We start from the raw sequence: 17,242 nt of genomic DNA, 5'->3' as shown, positions 1-17,242 counted from the left end.
TTCTTCCTCTGCCTGCGTGTGGCTGGGACCCTATAGCTGCTGCACTGCTGCTGGGTGTCCTGTAACATGTGTGCCCGCCCCCTCTCCCACATACACTCAGCATGTATGTGTGTAACAAGGGAGATGAGGCCCTAGTAGTACATGCGGAGGGCATAACCCGGGCATTAGGTACAGGCCAGCAACGTTCCCACAGGGAGGTCTATATATAAGGTGCATGCAGGCATTTTTTTTTTTTTTATTAGGGAGGGGAATCCCGGGATTGAGCATTACCAGATTGAGGCAATAGGAATATTAAGAATGTTTAAAAACTTTGATTCCTCAATCCTAACCGAAAATGCCCAGGATCGGTAAATCACTGATTGCCGCCAATTGCCAACTCTATATGGGGGCCTTAAATTTGCTTATAGCGTTCTAGGTAATAAGGATTAGTGTTTTGGTGCTGCCAAGTAGCAGTCTGTGGCTCCCTAAACACTGCTGTTTGGTGTCATTTGAGGTTTAGTGTATGTGAAGACACATCTGTATATTCCTGTGTCACACTCATGCAATGTATAATCCATATAGCAACATAGGAGGTGTATGAAACCTTCCAGATAATGAAGAAGTGGAGAAGTTGGCCATAACAGCCAAGTGGCGGCTGCACAGGTGGGGCTGCAGCACAGTCCAAAATTCAAATAGGGGAGCCACACCCACTGCCACCCCAAAAACTGCCAAACACCACCAACCAGACTCACTGGCAGTTGGTGTGGTTCCTCTATTTGGATGTTGGACTGCGCTGCAGCCCCACCTGTGGAGTTGGCAGTTGATAAATTCTATCTAAAAGCTGATGGGTTGCTATAGGCCCATGTGTCCTCTTGCATAGAAATGGATGGCAAATCAGAACCATTTGGCCCATGTAGACTGTACCATTTTATAACCACGTTGTTACCTCAAACCCTATTTGATCATTATTTCTTTGTAAGGATATGCTTATGTCTATCCCATGCATGTTTAAATTGCTCTGCTGTATTTGGGCCAGATGTATCAAGCTTCAAAAAGTGAAGAAGTGGAGAGGGATAAACAACCAGCCAATCGGCTCCTACCAGTGATTTTTCAAACCCAGCCTGTGACAAGACAATTAGAAGCTGATTGGCTGTCTATTTATTACTCTCCACTGTATCACTTTTTGAAGCTTGATACATCTGTCCCTTAGCCTCTGCCACCTCTGATGGGAGGCTTGTCCACTACCCTTTCTGTAAAGTAAATTTTCCTCAGGTTTCCCATGAACCTCCCTCCCTCCAGTGTCCGTGCATGTCCTCGTGTTCCCTTACTTCCCTTAATTTAAAAAAATGTCTCCCTCTAGTCTACCTTATTAAAACCCTTGATATATTTTAAAGTTTCGATCATGTCCCCTCTTTCTCTTCTCTGCTCCAAGCTAAACATATTGGGCCAGATGCACTAAGCTTCAAAAGTGATAAAATAGAGAGAGCTAAACAACCAACCAATAAGCTCCTGCCCAACCTTTTTCAAACCCAGCCTGTAACACGACAGGTAGGAGCTGATTGGCTGGCTGTTCATCAATCTCTATTTTCTCACATTTTGAAGCTTAGTGCATCTGGCCCTTTCAGATTATTTAGTCTTTCTGATGTAGGGCATGTACCATATTAGTTGGCTTTCTTGTACCGTCTCTAATGTATTTATATCCCCTGGAGTTATGGCCTCCAGAACAGGTCACCGTATTCTAGGTGAAGCTGTACCAATGACCTATACAGTGGCATTATTACTTCTTTCTGCTACTGCGGATCCTCTCCCTATGGAACCAAGCATCTGACTTGCCTTCCTCATTGCTTTGTTACATTGCCTACCTGCCTTTAAGTCCCCTGAATTAGTGACTCGTATATCTCTTTTCTCCATAGTTTCCAGCATAGTGCTTTCTCCACTCTTTAAAAGGCTTGATACATTCCCCCTGCTGCGTAGTCTGCATTATTATGTTTTTGTTAAACATGACACTATGTTACAGCGGCTGTTAGTTCTCACCATGTCAAATGGAATATGAAAAACCAACTTATGTTGACTTTAGTTAGATTTGTGTGCCCAGGAATAATTGATGCTGAAAAAATCACAGCATTGTTATATATCATAGCAGTGTCGCAGTAATTAGATTTCGCCTGTGTCTGTCTGCCAGCACTATCTCACTCTTACTATCTGCTTTGCCATGTCTTGTCCGCCTCACAAATGTCCACAGCTCAGATAATACCAAAGTGTCTTGAGCAGTCCTGCGGGAGAAATCTCAGTACTGTGCTCGCCAGGCAGTGTTGTCCTAGTTCACCTGTGAATAATCATTTCTAGTCTCCTAGGACATGGCGTTTCCTGGCTGGCTGAGAAATAAATAGCTTATATACAAAATTCAAAGCTGCTTAGCATAGATTTGAAGCTGAAAATGAAGTTCTAAGAAGTATAGCGCTTGCTGAACCTTTTTTTCTTTTTATCAAAACAATTCTACATATCGCACAGTACTGCATGTACAAATTTTCCCTGGATTATGAAACATTGGTTTGAGACACTTTGCATTCATTTCATTGTCCCCAAACTAATTTATGGTTCATTCCTGCTGCTTTTGCAAGGTTCTGCAACCAGACTGCTACAGATTGTGGGGTAGATGCATCCTAACTGTACTTTTTCTTTACTGAGGCGATACAGGAAGCATCATCCGAAGTGGGGGAGTGAACCCCCCCCCCCCCCCCCCCCCACAGCACATCAGCCTATTTATTTTTAATTTATTTATTAACAGTTTCTTATATAGCACACACAAATTCTGCAGCGCTTTACAGAGAATAGTTACGAGCAAAAACACATACCGAATTACAGTACAAGACTGTTTAGGACAAGTACATGGTTAATACGGATAGTTGCATCAGGGGACAGGACACTGAAGCAATCATCAGGGTGGCAGTGGTTTATATATTCTAAGAAAGGCACATGAGGAGAGAGGGCCCTGCTCGTGAGAGCTTGCATTCTGAAGGGAAGGTTAGACAGAAAGGGGTGACACAGAAGGGGTATAAGTGGGCAAGGTTAGTGCTGATGTTTAGAACAATTTAAGGTACTTGTTTCCTAGCACGGCGCCCACGATTTTCAATTGTATGGCATCTTATGCATTGTATCGCATCGCATGCCATATAGCCGCATGCGATGCGATTTTGGCCCCCCTATAAGATTTTTAATTGTATAAGCACCCTAATGGGTGCTTACAATGTTAAATGCACCCCCCACGCCACCCCCACTATGAACGCCAACCCGAAGCGTGGCGAGCGCATCGGTACTCGTCCTCCGACCTTTTCATACCCCCACTATCCACGTCGGCGTGGAGTTGACTTTAGATAGTGTGGCGAGCGCAGCAAGCCACGTGCCCGAAGCGTGGCGAGCGCACGCGTATTACTTTACATGTATTCCGCGTCCCCCTCGCGGTGCTCGCCACGCTTCGGGCTCAGGGGCTCGCCACACTATCTAATATCAACTCCACGCCGACGTGGATAGTGGGGGTATGAAAAGGTCGGAGGACGCGTACCGACGCCCCTCGCGGGCTCGCTGCGCTCGCCACGCTTCGGGTTCGCGTTGATTCTGGGGGTGGCGTGGGGGTGCTTTTAACATTGTAAGCACCCATTATGGTGCTTATACAATTAATAATCTTATAGGGGGGCCAGTTAACATTGAAAACACCCATTTGGGTGCTTATACAATTTAAAATCGTATACCATTGTATATGGCATACAATGCGATGGTATACGATTTTAAATTGTATAACGGGTGCCATGGCGTCACATTGCATCGCATACCATTGTAAGGCTTATGGTATACGATGTGATAGGCGCCGTGCTAGGAAACAAGTACCCAATTTAAACATATTAGTAATTGGCTTGTTTAAGCACTTAACTTCTACCCCTCTGCAAGCAGCTATTCCGTTGCTTTTGTTTTTCTTTTTCAGTTTATTAGTCATAAATTTAAATGACCTTAAAATTCTCCATTTAATATAAGTTAAATCCGTAGCATGAGAATAGTACTTTAGGACAAAATATTTAGTATGTGTCCACATATGTCTATCCTTCGTGCAATACAAGTCGCGCTCTATATAACATGTGAGCTTCGCCTGACTGTAGCGCAGAGCGTCTTTTTTTGTTGTTGTTTTGTTATATAGCGTCTTATTTACAAAATGTGTACACATAGAGCCACAGTCACACTCTCCGTATAGGCATGCTGCATTGTTAGAGCAAAAGCTACATTTGCGCACTATTCGCTCCATTTTGGGAATAAGCGCGGTTTGCTAGAAAAATGATCAAAAAAATACAACGGCGCGACTTTAACACACCTGTCCATTTGAATTTTTTAGTTTTTAATCAAGGCTGTGAATTACACTAAGTGTTGGGTTCTTGCCAGAGTTAGCAGACGTTGCATACCAAGATGGACAATAGGCACAAAGGTTTTTTTAATTTAAAGCCTCGCTTTTAATATTTGAGATAAAGAAAGCATGGTGCAGACCAAACATGGATACTGGTGGCTGACCAATATAGGGGTATATTCAATGGATGTCGGATCCTTTCGGTTTTTGGCAGGTCGGAACATTCCGAACTGCCAAAAAAGAACAGCTAGCATTGCATAGATCGGAACCCCTTCCGACCTATTCATGTTGAAAGCTGCCATCTTTATGGCAAGTCTGCAGTTTCGGCATCAATTGAATATACCATTTAGTCTGGTCCTCACTGTTGAGAATGAAGTTTGGTTTCAATTTTGAATACAGTACCACATAACTTAATTGGCAGTCCTTTTTTATAGATGCTCCGTGTGACTTTCTAAAACTTTCTGTAAGGGGATCGACAGGTATGGCTGCCACACACATGTAGTCAGCTCTCTTGGCATGTGACCTGATGGCAGATAGGTGACAGTGGGCGGGATTTTACAGTGCACACAGAAGATTGAGCTCGGAGGGTTGTTCCAAAGCATCTCTGCTTGATCCTGTCATTGCATTGCTCGCCATAATAGCCACATGACACCCCAAACTTTGCAGAAAGAAACTCCTTAATAACAACTTGATTACATAAACCAAGGCATGTGTGTATTACCAAGATTAAATTTTTAGCATGCCATCATGATTTCCAGTATGTATGTTTTTGGTTTTGCTATTTTTAATTGTACAGCAGAAATATATATCGTTTAATGAGAATTAGCTTTGTACAAGGCACTGCATTGTCCATGTATACAAATGACTGAATAAAGCTATGATGCTGTGTGGGTGATTTTTTGCTAAGCTGTGACAGGACATCTGACTTTAGCATTTATGTGATGAGTTAGTGAGTGTCTAGCGTTACAATATGGCTTCCAGCAGAGCTTCTATAGACTGTTTGGTTTTTTATTTCTTGACCTTTATTGTACCATGCTGTATGTGTAATAAAACCAATATTCCTGTTTATCTGTCCTAGCCCTCAAGAAATCAATAAACTTGAATTGGAAAGCAACAGTATGCGATGCGGCAGGAGACTTGCAAAAGACGGAGATGTAAGCGTATTAAAGGACCTGCATTATCTGTATTTATGAGAAATTGCTTTTGCTGTTTTGAAAATCTAGTATTTTGTCTTTGCAATTAACCTGAAGAGGTTTTCTGAATTAATGAGATTTTCCTGAATGTGGTTTTGTAGTTCTGCTTGTGTTTTTAAAGCACAGTCATTTTAATTGCGTGGGTGATAAATTTCTAAGTGCCGCCTTCTTTTATAGCTTTTATGTCCTCAATCTTTTTAAATCTAAACAATGTATTTCCTGTTATTTCAGTGCACTTGTGAGCTCTGTGTATGTACTGTATGTCACGTGTATGTAAGAGCACTCTGACCATTTTGAATGCACATTGTTGCAGCTGATAGTTTACCTTCTTTTCTGATTTCTGGGGCAGCACGGACGGTGTAATGGTTAGCATTACTGCCTCACAGCACTGAGGTCAGGGGTTCGATCCCCACCATGGGGTACTCCGGTTTCCTCCCACAATCCAAAAATATACTCTTAGGCTAATTGGCTCCCAACAAAAAAAATCAACCCCAGAATGTGTGTGTGTTAGGAACCATTAATAATGGTTCAGTTCTGTTCAGTTTGTGTTTGGCATTTGACTCTCTGGTGGCCTGCAGTGGTAGGTCTGTGCCATTACAGCTCAATATTCTGTGAGCTCAATTTATTCACAAGTCTTCGAGGTAAGGAGCTCGTTATTACAGCTTGGGAGCTGTCTGGATCTCTCTTAGCTGATCACTTGAGCCCTTCATAGGGGATTCTCTCTAGCTCTGCCCTGCCAGTGATAGCTTCTACTTCCTGAAGTTCCTAGTTTCCTTTTCCTTTTGCAGGTAGCTTCTCGTTCCTGGTTCCTGCTGACCCTTAGTCAGGTTACTGCTCTGTTAGGAGCTCACCAGCCATCTCATCTGCTGGTCTCTTGTCTGATACTCTCAGTGCAGCTTTTCCTGGCCCTGTGCTGATTCAGCTAGCTTCCTGTGCCCGTATGCTGCTGGGAATCCTCCTTGGTGGTCACCTCTTGGCTGGCAGTCTGTTCCTGGTGCTGTAAGTTCCTCTGTCTGGGGACTTGGTTCTCTGCTTTTTGCAAGTTGCTCTCCTGGGCATTTTTCCTTAGTTTATTATCCCTCCACTTTGCTATATAGGGGGAAATCTCCAGCAGTTGCTGTGTTCTTAGTTTCCCCAGCCTGGGTGTTCCCAGTGGTGGTTTATTCTGTATTCAGTGTCCGTGCGTGTCGTTTGTTGTGTGCCTTTTGGTGTGGTGTATTTTCTATTGTGTATGCGACGTGGTTGGTGGGCGACTAGGTTGCTGGCGCTATTAGTCACGTTAGATAGTTTCGGCAAGTTGCCTCTTTTCTTTAAGTCACAGATAGGCTTCTGTAGTTTTATCCTTTTGGCTGAGGGGGTCCCCGGTTCCTTGTCTGCACAGAACACCTGACTGCACCGGAGCTAGGGTGGGCTTAACTCGCCCTTTCAAAGTGGCGGTTACAGGCGAAGCCTAGTTCCTGCAGAAACCGGTCACCCTACTCAGGGGGTCAACAGAGTTAGCGTAGGATCCCGCCGTGGCTGTCCTAAACAGCAGTCCCGGCTGTGGGTGCATACCCGAAACCATAACAGTGTGTTTACATGTGGTAGGGAATATAGATTGTAAGCTCCAGTGGGGTAGGAACTGATGTGATGTGTGCGCTATATAAGAAACTGTTAATAAATAAATAATTTATGATCTCTGATAGTTCCTATGGTTGCTTTAGCAATGCCCCTAGTTACTACTTTTGGTGTAAATAATGAAAACTTTTAAGCAGCATCTAAAACAAAAAGTGAACTGCATTACACAGATTGTAGAAGGTAAATTGAACAAACAAGCCATGTTTTCCAAAATTCCATGGGGTATATTCAATTACAGTCGAAAATGCCGTCTTGTCAGAAAGACAGCAATTTCCGACTGATTTAGGTCGGAAGGGTATCTGACCTATTCAATTCTGGCTGCTTTTTTCCGAGAGGTCGGAATGTTCCAACCTGTCGGAAACCAGGTGGAATAGGGTGCAAATCCACCTGCTTTTGTTGGAAACGTGACCCAATCCAACAGTTTTGGCCCTGTTTCTGACCATCTCAATCCGATCAGTAACCAAATCCGACAAATGACTATTAGAATGGATCTGACACTAATTTAATATACCCCATGGTCTTCAAAATATTGGGATGCTAGGTATATTTGGGATTATATGTTATGTAGACAGAGGTGTAACTAGAACTTGGTGGGCCCCATAGCAAAATATTGAAAGGAACACCCCCCCTCCCCCCTACACACACACACCTGGAGAGAGAGCGTGGCAGGAAGTGAGAGACTGCCAGAGAGAGGAAGTGTCAGGGAGTTAGAGAAGGAGATTGCTGGAGAGAGAGTCACAAAGAAAGCAACGTAGTCTGGTTTAGAGGGATTTTCAGAGAGGAAGTGTCAGGGAGAGGGAGAGATTGTCAGGGAGAGGGAGAGATTGTCAGGGAGAGGGAGAGATTGTCAGGGAGAGGGAGAGATTGTCAGGGAGAGGGAGAGATTGTCAGGGAGAGGGAGAGATTGTCAGGGAGAGGGAGAGACAATGTCAGAGAGAGAGAGAGACAATGTCAGAGAGAGAGAGACCTAGTCAGGGAGTGGGATGTCAGAGTAAGTTTCAGGGAGAAAAAGAGAGGTTGTCAGAGCAAGAGAGACGCACACACTGTCAGAGAGATACCACTTTCATGCGGAAAGGGGTATCTTGCACATGCAGGAGAGAGTAAGGGGGAGGCGGGCATATGCAGGACAGCAAGTGTGTGTGTGTGTGTGTGTGTGGGAGGGGGGTCAGGCTCTGCAGGCACACCCTGGAGCATGGGGGGGGGGGGCAGGCTATGACTTGCGGGGGGACATCAGTGGGCAGCAAGGGGGAGTCAGGCTCTGCAGGCACATGCTTTAGAGCAGGCATGTCCAACGTTGGCCCTCCAGATGTTTTGAAACTACACATCCCAGCATGCTTTGCAATAGTTTTAGCATTCTCTAATAGCAAAACTGTGGCAAAGCATGCTGGGATGTGTAGTTTCACAACATCTGGAGGGCCAACGTTGGACATGCCTGCTTTAGAGTTTTGGGGTGGGGGTAAGGGCATCAGTAGGACAACAAAGGGGGGCAGGCTCTTCAGGTACAAGCTGGACAGCAGGGGGGTTGGTCAGGCTGTGACATGTGGCCGGGCTGGGCATCAGCAGGTCAGCAAGAGGGGCTCAGGCTCTGCTGCACCCTCCATAGTTACGCCACTGTATGTAGATCGTTAACAACACACACAGAGGTACTTCACTGGAGGCGGCACTCGGTGGGCTTGTAGTGAAACAGATGGTGATGTTTATTTAGCCATATCGACGTTTCATGACATATGTCTTTTCTTCAGGGTAACAAACACGATGTTTGTTATCCTGAAGAAAATACATATAGGTCTTGAAATGTCGATATGACTAAATAAACATCACCATCTGTTTCACTACAAGCCCACCGAGTGCCGCCTGCAGTCCTTCCCAGTGAAGTACCTCTGTGTATGTATTATACTTAGGAATGCACCAGTGGCCATTATTCAGTAAAACAGAGTGTGTGTGTGTGTGTGTGTGTGTGTGTGTGTGTGTGTGTGTATATATATATATATATATGTCGGCTTATAAAGGAAAGCGATTCTGTCATTCATCTTACGCAGATTTATAACTTCTTTGCAATTCTATAATCCCTGCAAGTGCATCTGAAACTAGTGATCTTTGGACAGTCACCTGGTGAACCTGCCATTTCTCTTTTATTTCTGTGATGTTTGGTGAAATAGTGATAAGGAACTATTTCTTTCGATGTACCGAAGTAGAACAAGCAATGCTAAAGAGGTTTTTTTTTTTTTTTTTTACAACTGGTAGAAAATGTACAGACTAGATGGAGCGAGACGTCTAGTGTTACATTCTAAGTTTATGGGTCAATTATGAGAGTATTGATTTGGAAAGAAGATAAATGGATGGTTGTATATACTTGTCTGACTTTTCTGCTCATATTGATTGGTCTCCGATAGAAAAAGCTGGCCGTGCAAGTTGTTTGTTAAGCATCAGATTCACCATACTTCGAGGCAAACCATGCATAAGACTGTAAGCTTGGAAGCAGGGCCCTCTTACTACTCTGGGGGTTTTTTTGTCAGAAAGAGAGACCGACAAAGAAAGACTTTCTTTCTTTGTCGGTCTCTCTTTCTGACAAAAAAAACCCCAGTGTCTAACCATTGATTTTTAAACGCTGGGCGCACCGCCAACCCCCCAAACTACCAGAATTCATCAAGTCCTGTAGTTTATCAAGTTGGTCTAAAAAGTATTACACAGATTTTGAGTCTGTGCGGATCTTTAACCTTTCTCTTTTTCCCTCTTACTACTCTGTCTGTTCTTACCAAATAAAGGGTGTTGTAGATTCCGTACAGGTTACTTCTCCTATACTCTAGAACACCTGAAGCATGTATAGAAATACTGTAGTGCAGTGGTTTCCAACCTTTTTTCTCTCCAGTACCCCATGTTTGGGCTTTTCATTTATGAGTACCCATATTACATGTACTTGTATTAAGGAGTAATGTTCGGTTGGGCCGCTGGCTGTGTACTGTCTCCGGGGTTCCTGTTGTCTACAGAGTACCCCAGGTTGGTAACCACTGCTGTAGTGTTTAGCTTTGCAAGTTGTTAATGTGAATTGTCTTTCCAGTTTATGGTAAATGTATCATACGTTTAGCCTGTACCTTAATGGCATGTATAAAAGAAAATAATTTTAAATCTCTGTATTTATAGCATCAACCCACTTTCACAGATAGTAGTCATTTTCTCTCTTAATCACACGGCATACAAGGGAAAACTGAAGAAATTAGTATGTTGACAATGGAATTGCTATTGTAGAGTGTATATATATCAGTTAGACCTATGTATTATATCTTTATCATTTCCTTTTTCCCAAGCGATAGTAAATTGGATAGACAGAATGGAATTGCTGTAGATAAACCAAGCGAATCCTCGTCACAGTGTGAGTGTCCTTAATGACAGTCCACAGGGATAACATGGGACCAGTTCCCAAAGAGCACATGCCCAGGTCTGTCACTAGACAATCGTATCCAGGCTCATTGATTGATGCGTCTCCTGAGCACACGAATACCTCTCTTCCTTGATTGATGAACACATGCTGAGACCATTGCTGTCATGGACTTTGCACACTCACACTTCCTTACTTTAAAGCTACAAACGGGGGGAGCTATTTCATGGTGATAGATACATCACTGATGATATCAAACTGGTTGTCTGCATGACTTGAAAATGTATGCCAATAAATACTTATACTGAATTGTTCTCAATGTAATGCTGGGTGTCGAAAATCTGTCAGTCCATTGCATTGACGCCAGTAAATAATAAGTTTCTCTGTGTATTGCATTGTGTGTCACAGCGACATATAAATCGGATTCCTATGTCAAGTTGCAAATTGTTGTCTTGTCTATTGCATTTAATAATGAGTTCAACCTGTTTAATAAATGTAAGTTTCTATCTATATGAGGGATAGGACCATGTTTTATTTCAACAAGTGTTCATTAATCAAGGAAAAGAGGCCTTTCTCCTGAGTATGTACTCAGCTGCATAAATCAATAAACTCAATATTGTAAAAAGATTTTTCTTTAGATCGAGTTACAAAACTTTGCATGTGCTGTTTGTGAATTGATCCAACGTTATCCCTATTGACCGTCATTAAGGACATCCCGACTGTCACAGAAATTTACTTGATTTATCTGGATCAATTCTGTTTATGCAATTTCCTGTCACTTAGGAAAGACAGAATGAGAAAGATCGTAGTCACCCATCCCATGAATTTAAAGCAATGTTTTTTTTTTTTTTTTTACATCAATATTTTTATTGAAAGTATATACATTTTTTTTCATTTATAGGGGGGCGTACAGAACAAAGAGATGGGGAGGGGGGAGACAGGGAATAGGGGGGGAGGGGGTGGCATAACATAGATTCTGTAGATATGCAAACAAACAGAAATGTCACATCATGCACATTATAGATATTGCAAATGTAGGTCAAATATAACAAGAAAAAATATATAACTGGAGAATATGGCAGGTACAGGTTTATTCACACACCACGGTGCTGAATCGTCTCCTATGGACCAGCAGACAACAAACAACCGAATATGGGTTATATGGTAAATGGGCGGAAGTTCAAACTCGCCATAAAATGGTACGTTGAGGAGGTTTTAAGACCAGTCAATAAAATCTGATCACTTCTCATTAATCTGGAGTGGGTCACATTGGGATGAGTTGGGGAAGTGTGCCGACCCTCTCCATCAGTGACCTATTTATGCCAGTACGACCAGTGCACTAGCAGCGACGAAGCTGAATATGAGCATGATGAGTGTTCTGTTTCCATACTAAAATGAAAATTTATTTTTTTAATAACTTCTGGGAGCAGAGGGGGGTTGTCTGTTTCCAGCCCTGGGCCAGGGCCGCACGGGCTGCAATGAAAATATGACCTAGAACATAGTGTTTATTAGATGGAATGGAATATGGGAACATATTGAATAGTGCCACTGAGGGGGTAGGGGTAGTGCGATATCTAGGACCTGTTTGGCTAGACCAAATACTTCCCTCCAATAAGCAGTAACAAAAGCACAGGACCAGAAGATATGGTATATGTAGCCGACGTCGCCACATAGTCTCCAGCAATACTTAGAGCATGTGGGCCAAATGGAGTTTAGTCTGTCTAAAGTGGGTGGGTATAGGGTTCCGACAGTCATTAGCCCGACGTCGGGATCCCGACTGGCCGAACTCAGACAGCATGGCGAGCACAACAAAGCCCCTTGCGTGGACCCCCACGAGGGAGAATAGCCAGTGGCCGTCGGGAACGCGTCTGTCAGTGTTTTAACAGTCTGGATCAAGATGTCGGGTAAATGACTGTCGGGATCCCGACTGTCGGGACCCCGTACGGTACCCGTTTGGAGTTAGGTATAACCTATAGATTAATTTTATATGCATTTCTGTATGATTCAGGCATGTAAAATCATGTGATTTTATAGGGTTAAACTCACCCCCCAACTATCCACGCCAGCCTGAAGCGTGGCGAGCGGCGGTGGAACGCGTCCTCCGAATTTTTCATTACCCCACTATCCATGTCGGCGTGGAGTTGATTTTATATAGTGTGCGTGGCAAGCGCAGCGAGCCCTGCGAGGGGACGCGGAATACATGTAAAGTAATCCGCGTCCCTTCGCGGGGCTCGCCACACTATATAAAATCAACTCCATGCCGATGTGGATAGTGCGGTAATGGAAAAGTCGGAGGACACGTTCCGCCGCCATTCGCCATGCTTTGGTATGACGTGGAAAGTGGGGGGGTGCGTTAAATCTATTTTTGGGACATACAATCATATTATTGTATAACTAATGTCATGGCATCGCACACCCTATAAAATCGCATTTGCGATCGCATGTGATTTTGCGGGACATGCGATGCGATATTGTGGTGTAAAATGAAAAAAAAAATTACATGAAAAAATCGCATCGCATGCCTCTATAATGGCCCATGCGATTTCCCTACGGTGCCGTACGTAGAAAATCTGGGCACCTTGCTAGGAAACAAGTACCGAAAATTTTACTCCATTGGGCATCTGATAAGGTCATGCCTAGGTCAGTCTCCCATTTTTTCTGTGCGTTAGATTTAGGGGTATCCATAAGGTCCAGGAGTATTCTATAACAATACGAGATGTCCCCTCTCGAATCCGATTGAGTGAGGCGGGTATAAATTTGTGAAATTAAAGCATTGGGGGAGGTTAATCGGGGTCGGAACCGCATTCAACGTTTTTTTAAGTATTATAGGATTCATGGAAGTACTGTCAGATTGACCGGCCGTGCATACGATCATCCTCTCCCCGTCCTCTGCCAGTGTGGCCTTCACCTTTTTACTTGCGTTCCTAATAACGTTAACTGGAACACATACAAAAATGTAAAATATAGAAAAAACATAAAGAAAAAGAAACATTCAAAATGAATGTTACTTTGACGAAAAAGTATAGTTTTTCAAATAAATGAAATAAAGGAAAAACATTTTAGCTCAATAAACAGAGCTTTCATAATTTTATTTGAGAAAATTAATATTATGTAGTGAGAAATAAAGTCAATTGTTGTGATATATCTTTAATTGTTTAGGCAGTGTAAGCTAAGAAAGAGCTCTGACAACCGTTTATTTTTTTACTTGCTTCACTAAAATAGTCATTGCTTGGCTCCCTTTTGTCATAGATTAATGTTTTATACACCTTCCTCAACAAATGCTTCAGTGGTTCTCAAGTTTGTTCACCTGAACAAACAGATGGACAAATACTTAGGATTTTATTGTATACTATATAGAGATATTGCATAGCGGAACTGATATATACTTATAGTCACACACTGATTTATTGTTCCTTTGTGTGCTGTGTGAATGAGAGTAAATTTACTATCTGAATACTTACCTTAACTGTGAAAGTGGATTAGAGCTTTTAAATACAGTAATTTAATTTAATTTGGTTTTCCTTTTATACATGAAACCAATAAAGTCTAGGATAAATGTATGATGCATTTACTGTACACTAGAAATACGTATTTCACCATAATATATTGAGGAACCAGATGCTATTGTTTATTTAGCATTGTAGACTTCACAAAAGCTTTGTCGTTTTATGTCTGAGAGCATCTAATTGGTGGGAAAATTGATTAGCAGTCACCTAGCATCGAAAAAACATTCTCACAAAATCAGTTTCAATGAAATTAGGGTTTTCAGGGATTTTGTTGCTGCCTTTATCTATTCAATTATTCACAATGTTTTCTTACGGTGAATGCAGTGGTCACAATAAAATACTACCTGCTTACGAGAACGAAAAAGGTATAAAGTACACAGATTATGGTCAGGAGAGGAAAGGGTGTTTAGAGGGACTGGGGTAAAAAAAAGTTGAGGAATACATCAGAAACAGAGGTATGGCCATTAGTAAAGGATAGAGAGGAACTTGGTCATCAGGAAAAGACCGGCATGGTCAGAACCTCTGGTAAGGGCAATGAGAGTGCAGAGAACTGACAAAAGGGAGGAAGGCAAGAGAGAGAGAGAGTATCGCAGAGAAGAAAGGGTTGGCAGAAAAATAATCTTCCAGTCTTAGACCTCCTTTGCTGGCAGAATGCCACCTCCTTCATCACCCTTATGTGGGGTGCTTAAGCCACATACATTCGTTTTATTAATCACATGGATCAGGGATTTAAACTGGTGGATTCTAGGAGGGTCTGTAATGCAGTAAAAAAAAATTCATATGGAGGAGCCCCACCAACTGCCACTCAACGTGCTGCCAAACATTGCCAGCTGGAAGTCATTGGTGCGGATCCCCTCTTTGAATTTTTGACCGTCTCTGGAGCTGCCAGTGGATTTAAATCTGCTTTAAAACTTTTTTTAGCCATTTGATAGAGCAAAGATGTAAGCACCATAACTGTGTGTGTGTGTGTGTGTGTGTGTGTGTGTGTGTGTGTGTGTGTGTGTGCGTGTGTGCGTGCATGTGTTATTTTTGGGGTGAGGGTTTGTGCTTTTTTGTGAATTTTTTGCAGCAGGAGGGAATTTTTGTAGTTTTTGTGTGTGTGTGTGTGTGTGTGTGTGTGTGTGTGTATGTAGCTATGCTCTCTATGGTGAACACTGTCTAGTTATGGCTCTGAATTTCTCATACTTGCCCACTCTCATGCAGGAGACTTAAGTACCGGTATGTATTTTGTGGGGAGTCCCTTGCACCACCGGTCAAAACAGGGATGACCGTTTACCAGACATCATGCAAACACTTCACATTTAAATGTCCGTATCAATGTGCTAATGGGATGCAGTTACAATCCCGGCGGTCGGGATCCCGGCGTTCAGAATCCCGACGCCAGAATACCAACCGCCGAAATGCCAACACATTCTCCCTCCGAGGGGGTCCACGACACCCCTGGTGGGAGAATAAATTAGTGTGCCGAGCGTAGCGAGGCACCGGGCCCGCTGCGTGGCGAGCGCAGCGAGCCCGCAAGGGGGGGCGATCCACGTCCCCCCCCTTGTCGGCATTTCGGCTGTCGGGATTCTGCCGTTGGGATTCTGAACGCCGGTATCCCGACCGCCGGGATTCAATACTGAATCCATGCTAATTCATAACATGTAATTTAAGTGTGTGTAAGCAAACTCTGTTTCCTAAGATTTCCACAAAGCCACAAGTCTCACTGTATCTATCTCTTCTCTTATGCCAGTATTGTTGGAGGTGGACTGGATTTAACTTTGGTTTTGACTTGTTGGTCACTTACACCAACCGCTACATCATATTTAAGAGAAACACCCTGAATCAGCCGTGCAGTGGCTCAGTCAGTCTGCAGCTGCAGAGGAACATTGCATTCAGGTAAGATGTGCTGCTCCTGCTGTACCCAGCGCTGCATGTAACAGTTGCATGTAAATGATTGGGAGTGGCACACATGGGTGTGTAGAAGGATGTGCATGGGTAAAGCCACCCATTAAACCTGCAAGACATGATAATGGTCCTTTACCTACCAAATATGACATAAGCCCAATGTGCAATGTATATAGTCACCTGCAGACATGTCCCTTCTTATCTAGCATCCATATGCAATGCGTCACAACTAACCATTTATGAGCGCTGACAGCTGAGCGTCTTTTGCCACCCATAATGTATCTTATTCACATTGCTATACGAATAAGGCACACAAGCCAACCACACTGAATAAAATATTTGGCATGCCTGTTTTGTGTAAGCAAGCATGCGCTGCTGCAGCTGCCAAGTGCTACTTTACAGTGCCAGTGGGAAACATTGTAACTTGGCATTTTGTATACAGATACAGACATGGTTGCACACATGCTGCATATCATTTGAAACAATGTAGTCTACTTGCGCGACTTATTCCCGTAGCAATGCAAATAAGACATCTTTGGCAGAAAAGGATGCTCAAAGGACAAACAGTGTTGCTAAATGTGAGCAATAAGGATGGAGGACACATCTTTATACTTTTCTGTTATATTTCTTGCTTATCTAATCGCTAATAACATGTAGCTAAAATCTACAATAATGTGGATGAGACTCTTCTGTGTTTACTATATTTCGATACATTAATTTTATGGTTGATAACGTAGAACAAACTACAACCAGGACCCCAGACTCCTATATAACAATAGTACCTATATTAACTACTGTTGATGCTGCAGCCACTAGACAGCTCAGTTTGTGTGTATGTATCCGTGTGTGTGTGTATAAATATAGATCTCTTTATAATGTTGTTAAGAAGATATAATGTCTGTGCGCTAATAAATTGTTTGAGTGGTGTGAGTGAATATAATGGAATACTACAGTTTCTTAACACATTCATAGAGTTTATTAATGCAAACTCATAATGGTACATTATTGGATTGAAAGGATACTACAAATTTGTATGTGTGTGTGTGTATATATATATATATATATATAACGTGCATCAAAGCTAGCAAAAGAAAACTTAAGAAAACTAAATGTACTTGTTGCATATCATTACATTCTCGCACACGAATATAAACATTAGGCATTAGGCAAGGGAAGTCAAATGTCCATAGTTGTCTATCTCATATAAAGGAGCAAGATAGAAGGGGTCGGATCATTTGGAAAAAAGGCTCAATCACAGCGCAGATAGTCACTAACGGTCCATGGAACACGGAAG

General features: G+C 42.7%; 1 protein-coding gene across 2 annotated transcripts in view; it reads left to right on the top strand.

Annotated features, from left to right (window-relative positions):
- The window catches only part of GMCL1 (germ cell-less 1, spermatogenesis associated), a 143,153-nt gene that overhangs the window by 109,817 nt on the left and 16,094 nt on the right, over positions 1-17,242 (top strand). For both annotated transcript variants that reach the window (XM_083184541.1, XM_083184542.1), the window contains exons 12-13: positions 5,448-5,523; positions 15,794-15,939. In XM_083184541.1, coding sequence (XP_083040667.1) covers positions 5,448-5,523; positions 15,794-15,939 — 222 coding nt within the window. The remainder of the gene's footprint in view (positions 1-5,447; positions 5,524-15,793; positions 15,940-17,242) is intronic.

Source organism: Crinia signifera, chromosome 4 (assembly GCF_055691185.1).
Source record: "Crinia signifera chromosome 4, ASM5569118v1, whole genome shotgun sequence".
Taxonomy (NCBI): domain Eukaryota; kingdom Metazoa; phylum Chordata; class Amphibia; order Anura; family Myobatrachidae; genus Crinia; species Crinia signifera.
Note: the sequence above shows the minus strand (reverse complement) of the source record. Positions and strands in the feature narration are given on the sequence as shown.